Below are 12,047 nucleotides of genomic sequence, written 5' to 3' on the forward strand. Positions count from 1 at the left end.
TGTTATGTGGTCGTGTTGTGAAGTCTGGGGGCGGAGGTGGTAGCGCTATGTCTGTACCACCATGAGCAGATCCTCCAATTGGCCAATAGGAAATCATAACAAACCTGCCGTGATGAGGAACTGCGCGTTGATTGGCTGCCTTTCATTTGACGTAAAGGGTAAAGCACCACTGATTGGTCGCTTGCCTGCCTTTAGTTTGGTACGCGTCCCTTCACTGCTGCACCGGAATAGAAGCAACCTACACAAGGTATAGTACAATTTAAGGAAGATAGCATCAAGTATTTGCTAATATTACTATGTTATGTATTTATTGACCTCTTCATGAAGCTGCCACATGAAGCTGGAAGTTACATAAGTTTGACATTTTGATCACTGCAACTTGTCCTCCTGTGTTTTGCAAAACTTTCTCACCTTCACTGATGTGCATGTGTCTCATTTCACGGTTAATTCGGCCACTAAAGGAATGAAATCCAGTGTGATAAAACTGTATTATAGTCCAGTCTGGATTTTATGGATTAATAGACGACTTTCCAGGGATCAGAGTCCATCAGCATAATAAAACCAGGCTGCACATAAACACACACATCCACCCACTGTCTATCACTGTGACGGCTTCTTTGTATTCTTTGGATCAAAACTGTGCAACTTAACAATAAGATTTAACATTTATGGATGTATTATTCACTTAATTAACACTAGCAGTGTTTCTTTTCTTCATGGTGTTCTGCTATAATAAGGGTTGGCAGGGCTTCTGGGAAATGCAATGTAATTTGCATCTTGATGTCAGAGCACTTTTTCTCTGTCTGTCCTCCACACTGTTCAGATTCAACCATGGATCTTGTGCTGAATGTTGCTGACTATTACGTCCTCACCCCGTACGTGTACCCGGTGTCGTGGCCCGAGGACGGGGCCCTGCGGCAGGTCATCAGCCTGCTGGTGCTGACCAACCTCGGCGCTGCAGTGCTGTACCTGGGCCTGGGAGCCATCAGCTACTACTTCATCTTCGACCACAATCTGATGAAACACCCGCACTTCTTAGAGGTATCAGACATTGGTGTCTCCTTTTATGACTGATGCACTGATAAACTCCAAGAAATCAAATTCACAGGAGCACCTGCAGAATATAATGCCAGTTTTAAATCATTAGCACCTTCTGAAGCTTATTAGGCTCAGTTTTGTTGAGACTGTGTCACAGTGGAGTCGACTTGACTTGGTAGCTTTTTTATTAGTTTAGCGCCTGAAGAACATTATGTTTTTGTGTTATAAAGGTCTCAGTGTGCTTCAAATTAGAACTACGACAATTAATCGATCAGTTATCGACTATTACATTCATTTAGCGCCATTTTGATCAGTCTGAGTATTTTGTTTAAGTAAAATAAAAGTCAAAATTCTCTTATTCTTATGGTTTCTTTACTCGTCTATGACAGTAAGTGAATATGTTTTGGTTGTGGACAAAAAGACATTTGCAGCCCTTCAAATAAACTTGTTGTATCCTCTGTCGTCTGACTGAACTTTGTTTGGCTCGATGCATTACTCAGTCATAAAGGCGCTTTGTTTGAGCATAGCGAGGCCGTAAGTCAAAGTTAATAGTGGTTAATGTATTAAAATGCATGTTGCTGTGACACAGCAGGCATCTTTCCATGAGGTTTGTTTGTAAAAAATGAAGAATATCACCTGTGTCTCTCAGACCTGAAGGGTACATGAAGGGTCTGTGTTTATGGTGACCATCAGAACAATTACAACACCTTAACATCACAACGATAACAATAAATTAAACGAATCAAATAGAATAATAACAGTGAAATGCTCCTCGGTATACCCTCTGCACAAATGTTATGTTTAGTCCTTCATTACTCCTTTTACCTGCACTTGTCATCTTTATTTAATCAAGTATTTTAAATGTTCAAATAGTATTTTTTCCTCCTCAGAATCAGGTTCAGAGGGAGATCAGATATGCGATGACGTCTCTTCCCTGGATCAGCATCCCCACGGTGGCCTTGTTTTTCGCTGAAGTGAGAGGATACAGCAAACTGTACGACAACGTCAGCGATTCCCCGCTGGGTGAGTTGAAGAATGGCGTCTCCAGTTCTCTGTTCTGTGGTCTTGTTGTTGCTGTGCGCTTGTTGTCAGGCTGAAACCCTGAACGTGTGTGTGTGTGTGTGTGTGTGGTTTCAGGTTGGCCCGGGCTCTTCCTGAGTATGATCTCCTTCCTGTTTTTCACTGACATGTGCATCTACTGGATTCATCGGTTCCTACATCACAAGCTCATTTACAAGGTGCGTAAGTGACAAAGAAATGTAAAACATGAACAAACTGTTAAAAAACTCCTGTGCATGTAGATTTGGGTGTGGGACAGAACATGTTTTTGAGCTGTTAAAGAGGCCCTAAAAAAAGATATCAGATTATTATTATTATTATGCAGCCTGTAACATTTGGAAATCAAAGTTACTAAAAGCCTCTTCAGGCTCAGACTGAGCAACTGTTGGAGCAGCTTTTTGTAATTGTTTTCAATGAGAGTGAAGCCTTTTGCTTCCACTGCTTTTGTGTTGCTGAGCACCTTGATTTTTTTTTTTTTTTCTGATCTATGCGCCTCACGTTTTTGCAGAAGCACCACGAATGCCTCAAATAGAAAGTGCACCGTGTCATTTGCATTTTTCTCATTTGCCAATTTGTTGAATTAAGAGGCGGCCGAATCATCATCCAGGCAAAGCTCCTGGATCAGCAGGTGTTCCTCCCCGTGATTTCTCCTCCCTCACGGATCTCCGTTCCCCTGCAACAACATAGTCCAACATAGTATTTAGGAGCAGCCTCTCATCAGCTGTCCTCCACCTGTTCATTCTTTATGCAAATGTTTATTCATTAGGCAAAGTAACCAGCTACTAACTATCTGACTATTTGAAAAATAACAGGTACGGATATAAAAGACACAGACGTGGAAGAAGTGGTCTGCTGTGACTGTGGAAAGCCAAAAAGGTCATAATTCATCTAAATTTCCACCAAGAAAATCTTAAAATTCCAAACTTTTGTACTGTTGTGCTGATTGTTTTTGTAATAGATATTTTAATTACATGTTTTTTTAATATATAAATGACAATGGATCAATTATAAACAGCATTTATGAATACAAAACAGCGTTTATAATGACTTCAAACATAACAGTGGAAATTGAGATGAATTGTGACCTTTTGGCTTTCCGTACCCCACCTGTAGACCCATTTTCACCGTTATATAATCACAGTAAACAAGTGGAAAATAAATAAAATCCCAGGGGTATAGTTTTGTAGAGGAAGCAATAACGCTCTCTGATCTCTTTGCTTTTTGCCCCCCAACAGCTGTTCCACAAACCGCACCACATATGGAAGATCCCCACTCCCTTTGCCAGCCACGCCTTCCATCCAGTAGACGGCTTCATGCAGGGACTCCCGTACCACATCTACCCCTTCCTCTTCCCCCTCCACAAGGTGCTCTACTTGGCCCTGTACATTTTCGTCAACATCTGGACCATCTCTATCCACGACGGCGACTACCGCGTCCCCGGCGGACTGACGAGCGTCATCAACGGCTCGGCTCACCACACCGACCACCACCTCTTCTTCGACTACAATTACGGCCAATATTTCACCCTGTGGGACCGCCTGGGAGGCTCCTACAGGCACCCGTCGGCTCTGATGGGGAAGGGTCCCCACGATCTGATCCGTAAACTTCAAGCAGAGGGAAAGTTAGGAGGTGACAGAGTGAAGGCGAAAGGGCGAGTGAACGGACAAGTCACATGTAAGGAGGAGTGACAGTAGGGGAACGTATGATTCGTTGCTGAAAGTAATCACTATTTTTATAAAGACTACGTGGACAATAAGCGTAATTTGAGTTCCTGCCAAACAAGTTGCTGTGAGATTTGAAGTACCAGTGGAGAGGAAGCATGTAAGATGGCGTCCCTTGATTGATATGGTTAGAGGCACGCTTTGGGGTCACTACATTCTTTGATAGGGAAGAAGCAGACTGACGATCGGAGCAAGCAACATCGTCATACAGCGCTTGTAGTTGACCAGGGGCTGTTTTTTGCGACAGAAGAGTTTAGCACACTAAAACAAAGCACCTGAGGAGCATCGAAAGGCCGGAGCTACTGGAGCTGCTACACGGGAATGACTCTTAACTGTGAAGGGGACTTTTACAACCTGGGACAGGTGTCACAAGGATCGATTCTGACTGATTTAACTATTAGTTCACCTTTTGTAAGATCAACTGAATCTGAAAACATAAAAAACATCAACTGCTTCAACAGAAAATCTGGGTGTTTTTCAACAAACTTTTGGACATTGTCACCAGTGGATCGTGCTGCGTTTGCACTGGCCACTTAAAGCTTTAGTATAAAGTTAAGCTGAACATAAATCTGACTGAAAATAAACTCAGAAATGATCCCCATAGATCAGCTTTTGTAGTTAACTGCACAGAGATTTATTAATGGGACAACCAGATAGTGGTGATCAATATTCAGTTTAAAATGACTGTCTGTCCTTGTAGCTTCATGTCACCGGCTTCCATTGAAAATGACTTGTATGACATTACTTAGTTAGAATATCTTAGTATAATCAGGCAGGAAGTCTCCTCTTTTCTAGCTTCTTCGTTCTTTGGTTTCAAGTTCTGTCAGAGTTTTTCATGTATGCTAATTCTGATTATGGGGAGAAGGTCATAATGAGAGAACAAATGTCTTACCTTCAGTATATTATCAGTGACCGGTGGGACAAGCTGTAGTTGTAACTGTAGCTTATTATAGTTTCACTATCAGTCACACACTGGATGAGATGCAAAAAATAGAGGATTATGTTTTTCCTTTACATTTTAATTACACAGTTCATACTTTGTCTCTGTTGAGGTGATTGCATCATGCTTAGTGTGACAATAAAGCACCTTTCCTCCCATCATTAATGCTTTGTTACAAACAGTAGAAATACATCAGTGAGTATAAACAATAATGATGAATATCAAGTTATTTCTGTTCGGTTTGGTTCTAGATTTATATAATGAAAACTACAACGGTGTCTTGAGTGTGAAAATTCATTCTTGACCTTGGAAATAGTTTGACAAAAAAAAAAAACTCCACTCACTAGCTTTTTCTGGAGCTTTCAAATTCCCTTTCATGGTCTTCATCAGTGAATGGAGCATGCTCAGTTTTGGTGCTGTTGACACATCCCATCATCCCACAGCAGGTTTGTGACTTTTGACACGTGACGGCTTCAAACTTCTTACCATTTAAGTTCATTCTTCACCTTGACAAATGATCCCAACTCAGTATCCACTCACTGCCTTTCTCCTGTGTTTTCAACCATATCACACAGTCTTCATCAGCAGATGTGGCTTGTTTTGGATCCTTAACATTCAAGCCAACACATGTACAGAGCTTCTGCGTCGAGCTCTGACTGCAGACGAACCTTTTAATGTGACTGAAAGTTTAGAGAAAAAAGCTGTTTATGGTGGGGGTTTTTTTCAGATTAACATCTCTAATTATATTTAATACATCAAAGTTCCTCCTGGTACAGGCTACACACCTTACAAACTATACTTTTATTCAGCTTGCAAAGTGTAAAATCCAGGCAACATTCAGTGTGCTGTACATACAAACAGGAGAATCTTGTTACACAGCATCCTTTTCAGCTTCTTGTATGCAAAATTGTACATAAGACAGAAACTGAACGACCAGCAGAGCAGCTGTTTGTTACAGCAGATGTGATTTGAAAAGAGATGATACAAAAGGTGAGGGCTTCTGGGAGGTAGGCCTACTAAAAGCCTTTCTACACATGCTGATGCCAGGCTCCCCGGTGGGGGGATCGGGGGGGGGGGAGGGCGGACAGGCCGTGTGCAGTGTTGTCATGTCAGTAATGGAGATGAGCTCAGCAGAAAAATATGGGCATCCAGAGGAAGGATCGCATGGCCGTCCCTGCTGCCATGCCGGCCAGTAATCCCACTGCTATACTCTCCAAAACTCCATCAAATGGGTCCCTCTGAACAACCACCTGGTGGGTTCCTTAGAGAGAAGACAGAAGACACTTTTAATGTTCAGGACCAACTTGTTGGTTGATCCATGTTTGGCAAATTGTAGCAAGAGAGGAGCTCATGGGTGTAACTCTGAAAACTGGAAGGTGAACAATGTGTTTGTCTCTTACAAACTGAAGTTATGGGGAAACAGGAGTTTTTGTAAATGTTTCAGCTCCATAAACCAAACATCAGATGCATGTTGGGAGAGATAATATTCACACAGTCACACAGAGGTGCCTTCAAATCCACATTTGTCCTGTTTCTGCTCAGTTTGTTTCACACCAAACTGGTGTTCTGTTCTCAAAGGGCTCAGATATTAAATATCTAACTTTATTTGGTGAGACATTATTGTTGGTGTGTGCCTGCTTTATTCTGCTTCATTCATTGCGGATTTAACGCACCGCCCGGCGAGCACGCAAAGAGACCCAAATCAAGCGCACCGCAATTTAATTAGGTCACGTGACCAGCAGGTGCGTGCAGGTGTGACCAGCCAACGTGGGAACGAGGAGATATTACGGATCTGAGAAGCATCGAAGAAGTAGAAGATTAAAAGCGGTGGTCAGATGTGTCCTGCTGGATCATGTGGTTCCACACCATGGAGTGGAGGGGGGGGGCAGGTGAGGGTGCACAGGTGAGAGTGAGGTCAGTGCATGTGTGTTATGAACCTTTTCACTTCCTGTAGGTCACATGTAGGCCTGTACAACTTTACATTTTACTGGATCCCAGAATCAGAACCAAACAAGGTGAAGCAGCAGCTTTTAGTTTCCACGCTCCTCACCTGAGGGACAAGCTTCCTGAAACACCTGAGCTCTGCTGAAGCTGTCAGCTCTTTGAAATCAGGTCTGGAGACAGAAATGTGCTTTACTGTGGTTTTCCAATAAATGAGCTACATAACTTCTTTAAATTAACTAGTAATCCACATGTTATTGTCTTTTAATGCATCTTCGCTTAAGCTTTAACTATTTATTTACTTTTATTATCTTTTACATGCAATTTTATAGTTTTAATGTTTCTGTGTCTTGTTTTTATTGTGTTTAATGTCCCTGTAAAGCTCTTTGAGTTTCCTTGTGTCTGAATGGTGCTGCTTGAATAATATTGTCTTGCCTATAATCATCACAAGGCAGCTTGCTGCTCCATATTTGGCCTTCTGAAGCTAATAGTGACATTTATAATACTTAAAATGTGACATTTCTACCTTTACGAGTCCATAACCAGTAAATGTAGTAATACCACATTTCTCCTAACAATTGCCAGGAAAAGTTAAAAGTACTCTTAATGCAGAAATCACCATGTCAGAGTTATTTATGTATATTGTCTTTTTCCTGTTGCTGATGCTTTGCGCTGTATGTGTGACACATTTAAATGTTGCAGTAGCAGTTGCCTTGTTTAACATATTGCTGTGAGTCATAATTTATAAGCTGAAAACAAGTAGCTGTCGGATAAATGTAGTGAAGCAGACGTTTGCAGTGACGTAACAGAAAAATATTAGAGAAATAAAAGTACTGCACAATCGTAGTAACTGAGTAAATGCACTTAGTTACTTTCCATCAATGGGAAGGGTCCAGGGTCTGAGTTCCCCCTTGCAATAAAAACCATTCAACCCTCTACTTCTCTCTACCTGTTGGCCTAAAAGTATTCAAAATCAAATGAAAGGTTCCCAGTAGTTTAGTCACCTTTTTGTTTTTTCCTGCGTCTCTATGGTAACCTACCTGGTCCTGCTCCAGGTGTGATGTAGACCGTGTGGTAGCTGTTGATGGGGATGGCCTGGTAGGAGTCATCATATGGGTCGTATGTGAACACCTACGGAGAGAAAACGCTGCTTTTAGCCCCGAGGTGGGAAATACTAAAGAGCACAGCTCCTGTTTGAGCTCTTTTAAAGAACGTGGATGAATCTCTCACCGGGTTTCTCCTGGTCTCTAGCAGAGTCAGTTTCCACGCTCTGAAAAAAGACATGAGCAGGGATGAAGAACTGATGGATGGATGGATGTAAAGGGAGGCAGAGCGAACAGGGCAAGAGAGAAGTGAGAGCACCTACATGGACTCATCCTCGCTGTTGGCACACAGGTTGACTGTTGAGCCGTCTCTGAGCTGACACACGATGCGATTCTCCCTGGGATTGCTCTCTGGTGGAATCACATCTACGGTCCAAAAAACAAGATAAAGACGCAATCAATTCACCAAAAATTAGCATATAACCATCAGCATCCTGCCAATTAAACACCTGAGAGAAATTAAAGATGGGCGTCTCTTTAGCATAAGTTAAAAGTAGCTAATTTTGACCATAAGCACTTCATTAAAAATAAGAACTAGCAGGAAGACTGAAACATATGGACGCTCACCTTTATCAGCTTTACAAAAATAAATTCTGATTGAGGGACTTTAATTGTCTGCAGTTACTCAAATGACAGATGTGTGAACCTGTGGAAAAACCTTTAGGGATTTTGGTGTTTGTATCATCATTACTTAATGCACAGGTGCACCAAACAGCCTAAATAATAGTGTGTGGTCACTGTAAGACTTCAGAACAGCTTCAGTCTTGTTTTCACACCAGTCTTGGAAGTTCTCACAAAGGTTTAGGGATGCACGTATCTGATATCTGAAGGCGTTTGGTTTATTCTTACTTTTGTGAAACCACTTTGAATAATAGTGGAAAAAGTTTGTCGAAAAAACAGAGTTTGCACCACAGGGGGTGGGTGGGGGGGTGTATGCTTCTGTAAAATGGTCTCATACTTACTGCAGGCTGCTAAATGCTAAATGCGCCTGCAGAGCAATCATCAAACAAAAGCCGTGACCCAGTTCCATACTAGATTCTAATTGTACACAATGTATACCACATGCTTATCTTTCTCTAATGTGACTTTAGGAAGCCGCTGCAATTAAACTTCACAAGAAGAGAACAATGTGTTTTTGCAAAAGTTTTGTGGAGCTTCATTATTTTTGTGCATTGCATTGTGGGAGAATAGTGTGCGTTAACAGCACGCATGAAAATCTGTTGGTTTTTTTGGTTTTTTTTCATATAAATGTACATTTCAAAATGTAATTTCTGATTTCTCCAGTGTGAACATACTGCATCCTCAGAGTTATTGGGAAAGAGTGGGAGTATTGAACTGGAGAGCAGCTCTTCATGGCTGCCTGTACTATCAGGGATCCCTTAAGCCTTCAACAATTGGCAAGGCATATGGTTGGTTTAAGTCTCGACTTTCTCCAGATTGAAGCCCACTCAATACCAAATAACCAGGGGCCGACTGAGTCATGATGCATTTATGGTGAAACGGTCTCTAGCACTGCACCAAGTTAACGTGTACAATATTTAAAGGTTCTCTAAATATCAGCCGTTCTCACTTGTTTTTCATCTGTTTCACTGAGCTACGGTGTACGGTGAATGAACCTTTCATTGTATATGTAAAAGTCAGCTGGAAGTTTTTGGTATCTTTTGAAGAGTTGATCAGAATTTAAAGCTGGAATCAATTCTTAGTTTTTGCCACTTTGGAGCAGTGGGACAAACTCAAAACACAGTCTTGTCACATTATCACATGAAAAGGTTTTCATGGTGATGGTGCTGGCACACTGTACAGCTCTGTTTCAGTTTCTACAAACTTCTGAGGAAAATATTTGGCCTTTTTAGTGGCTAAATGTTCCACTGTGTTCACCAGCTAGTTGCTAAATTTGTCCGTCTTCTGCAGAAAATTCAAGTGCCCCCTTTTTACATTACATATAGTGATTTGATCCATTGTTGATATGAAAAATACTCATCAGTGGAGCCTTAAGATGACTAAAATGGTACTTTGTACTTTACCTCCACATTCCAGGCCAGATCTCACATCCACACATGCTATCTTGAGGCTGACGCGGTGCTCCAACTCTCGCCTGCTTTCATTCTTGTAGAAGCAAAGACTCCCATCTATCCAAAGGTCGCACCAGTTTAACTTCCAACGTTTCAGGTAAGACGCTGGAGAGGAGATGCATGTCACAGATTAACATCAGTGTTTGGCCTTGAGGAAGATTAGTGAATCTCACATTGACCGTTCAGTGAGCTCAGACTGAGTAACTGCTGAGTCAGTACTGTAGGTATGTCAGGTGTCTCTTTCTACTTCAGACTCTGTGTTTGTTTTGTCGTCGTGTGTTTTTGGATGCAGTCCATTTTCCAGCAGATGTATCCCCATTGACTGTCCTGGGTTAAGCCACTTAAAGACATGGCCAGGGACAATTAATGGGATTACTAATGACAAAGGTTGGGGTTTCATAACGGGTACAGTTTTCACTTTCTAGAAAATGGTCACTGTTCCTGCTTGAAGTCCAGTCACAGACAAAAACCTCTCAGTTTATATTGAATAATGAATCCGAGGTGAGGATTTTGTCTTTAAGTAAAAAAAAAAAAGCACATATTTGAGCCTAAGTGATGAAGCCCAGATATATATCCATATCTGCATAAATGTCAAGAAAGAAATTGCAGTACAGAAATGCTAAGAATGTGTCTGAGCTCATACAATTTACTAACTATATTTAAAGGACTCTTATCAAAACGTCTAATACTCGTCTCTTTAACAGAATGACTTTTGGTTGCCATGTCAGTATCAGATTTATTTTTAACTCCAATATTGGTATCAGCCATAAAACTCTAGCTGTGTGGTTGGAGACATCGCTGTGTAACTGGAAGATCAATTGTTTGATTCGTGCAACAGCCAAGATGTTGATGAGTTGTGTTTAAGAATTGTGTTTTTGTGGGAGGAAAAAAGTTTGACCTGCAAAAATACAGTAAGCTTTAAAATCTCCTTTGTGGTCTTGGTGTGTTGTCTTAGGTGGACAGTTTAGGTTTCAATGGCTGATCAGGCTTTTGTATCAGTTCAAGATGCAAGTAATGAGGATTTTCATTTTCATTAAATCCATCCAGCCATATTTTAACCTAGAAAATGTAAAGAAAATATTTTAGTACTGATAGTGAAACTTGTCGCCAGCACTAGTTTAAACAAATCAGATGTCGAGTTTGTGCCCACATCAGTACAGCCCAAGCTGTAATTCCCACGTTGATGCTGTAGTTGCTGCATCTACTCACTCTGTCTCCACAGCCAGCCCGACCTCAGGAGCGCCATGAGTCTCAGCTGTTGTCCAGATTATTCTAATAATAATAATAATAATAATCCAGTAGAAGCAAAAGCAGAAATGTACGTTTGGGTGTAAAAGACTAAAAGATCCAGCAGCTGGTTTTGGACTGTATATCCGCTCGGCCCCACAGACGGTGAGGTACTGGTAGATAAATCTGTCTCTGGCCGGGACTAAAGCTGACTCACTGGATCATTCTGGATTAAGAGCGTGTTGGGCCACACCTTCTCAACCCAGCTCCTCTCCCTCTTTCTGGGCTGATCTCTCCTCCTCACTCTCACACCGTGTGCCATACCTTATTCGTACTGTTCAATACTCTTGATACCATGTCATAAACTAGACTCACGTGAGTCCTGTCTCATTCATTTGTGTGCATACTGTATATACAGTGTGCTTTTACAAGTTAATCCCAGCGCTGAAGTGACAACATGAGGATTAGCCTAATTGCAGCCTCGGGTCAGTTATGAGAGTCTTTTCAGGTTGTGTGGTGACTTCATTTCCTTTTTATAACTTGGAGAAAACTCCTGATCTCTCCTTTGTCACATGATTACGCTACAACAGTCATTTCTTAATTCACAACCCAGTGTTTTCTTACATTTCTGCTGTGAAATAGCAGTGCGCTGCTCGTCCGAGTGGCCTCTCAGGTGGTCACACGCCAGCTGTGACATGTTTAAACTCCCACTCTCCTTTAGCCACTGTGACAAACTATCTGTGAAACCTGTCAAAGACATTCCACTTAGCGCTGCTCCCCCCGTAGTTTCATTTTTCTTCCATGAAACCAGCCGCTTTGTCAGCCGGACCATTTTACCCTGTAGTGACAAGTTAAGTTTAGAGTGGGAAATATATTACAGGAATGTCACTTTGGCCATCCATTGTGTGTGTGTGTGTGTGTGTGTGTGTGTGTGTGTGTGTGTGTG

At 41.6% G+C, this 12,047-nt stretch overlaps 2 protein-coding genes across 2 annotated transcripts; one reads left to right on the forward strand and one right to left on the reverse strand.

Moving 5' to 3' along the window:
• Positions 1–207: 207 nt before the first annotated feature.
• Positions 208–4,541, forward strand: sc5d (sterol-C5-desaturase). The gene is made up of 5 exons (XM_070843337.1): positions 208–247; positions 824–1,041; positions 1,929–2,061; positions 2,176–2,276; positions 3,333–4,541. Exons 2-5 carry the CDS (start codon positions 832–834, stop codon positions 3,783–3,785), a joined length of 897 nt encoding a protein of 298 aa, XP_070699438.1. The 5' UTR covers positions 208–247; positions 824–831; the 3' UTR covers positions 3,786–4,541.
• Positions 4,542–5,885: 1,344 nt separating this feature from the next.
• On the reverse strand, positions 5,886–11,120 carry plekhb1 (pleckstrin homology domain containing B1). Its single transcript, XM_070844241.1, has 6 exons — positions 11,084–11,120; positions 9,827–9,979; positions 8,066–8,168; positions 7,930–7,969; positions 7,740–7,830; positions 5,886–6,019 (listed from the first exon to the last, which is right to left on the reverse strand). The coding sequence occupies exons 1-6, from the start codon at positions 11,118–11,120 to the stop codon at positions 5,886–5,888; spliced, it is 558 nt and encodes a 185-aa protein (XP_070700342.1).
• Between the last annotated feature and the right edge of the window lie 927 nt (positions 11,121–12,047).

This window comes from Pempheris klunzingeri, chromosome 14, assembly GCF_042242105.1.
Source record: "Pempheris klunzingeri isolate RE-2024b chromosome 14, fPemKlu1.hap1, whole genome shotgun sequence".
Lineage (NCBI taxonomy): Eukaryota > Metazoa > Chordata > Actinopteri > Acropomatiformes > Pempheridae > Pempheris > Pempheris klunzingeri.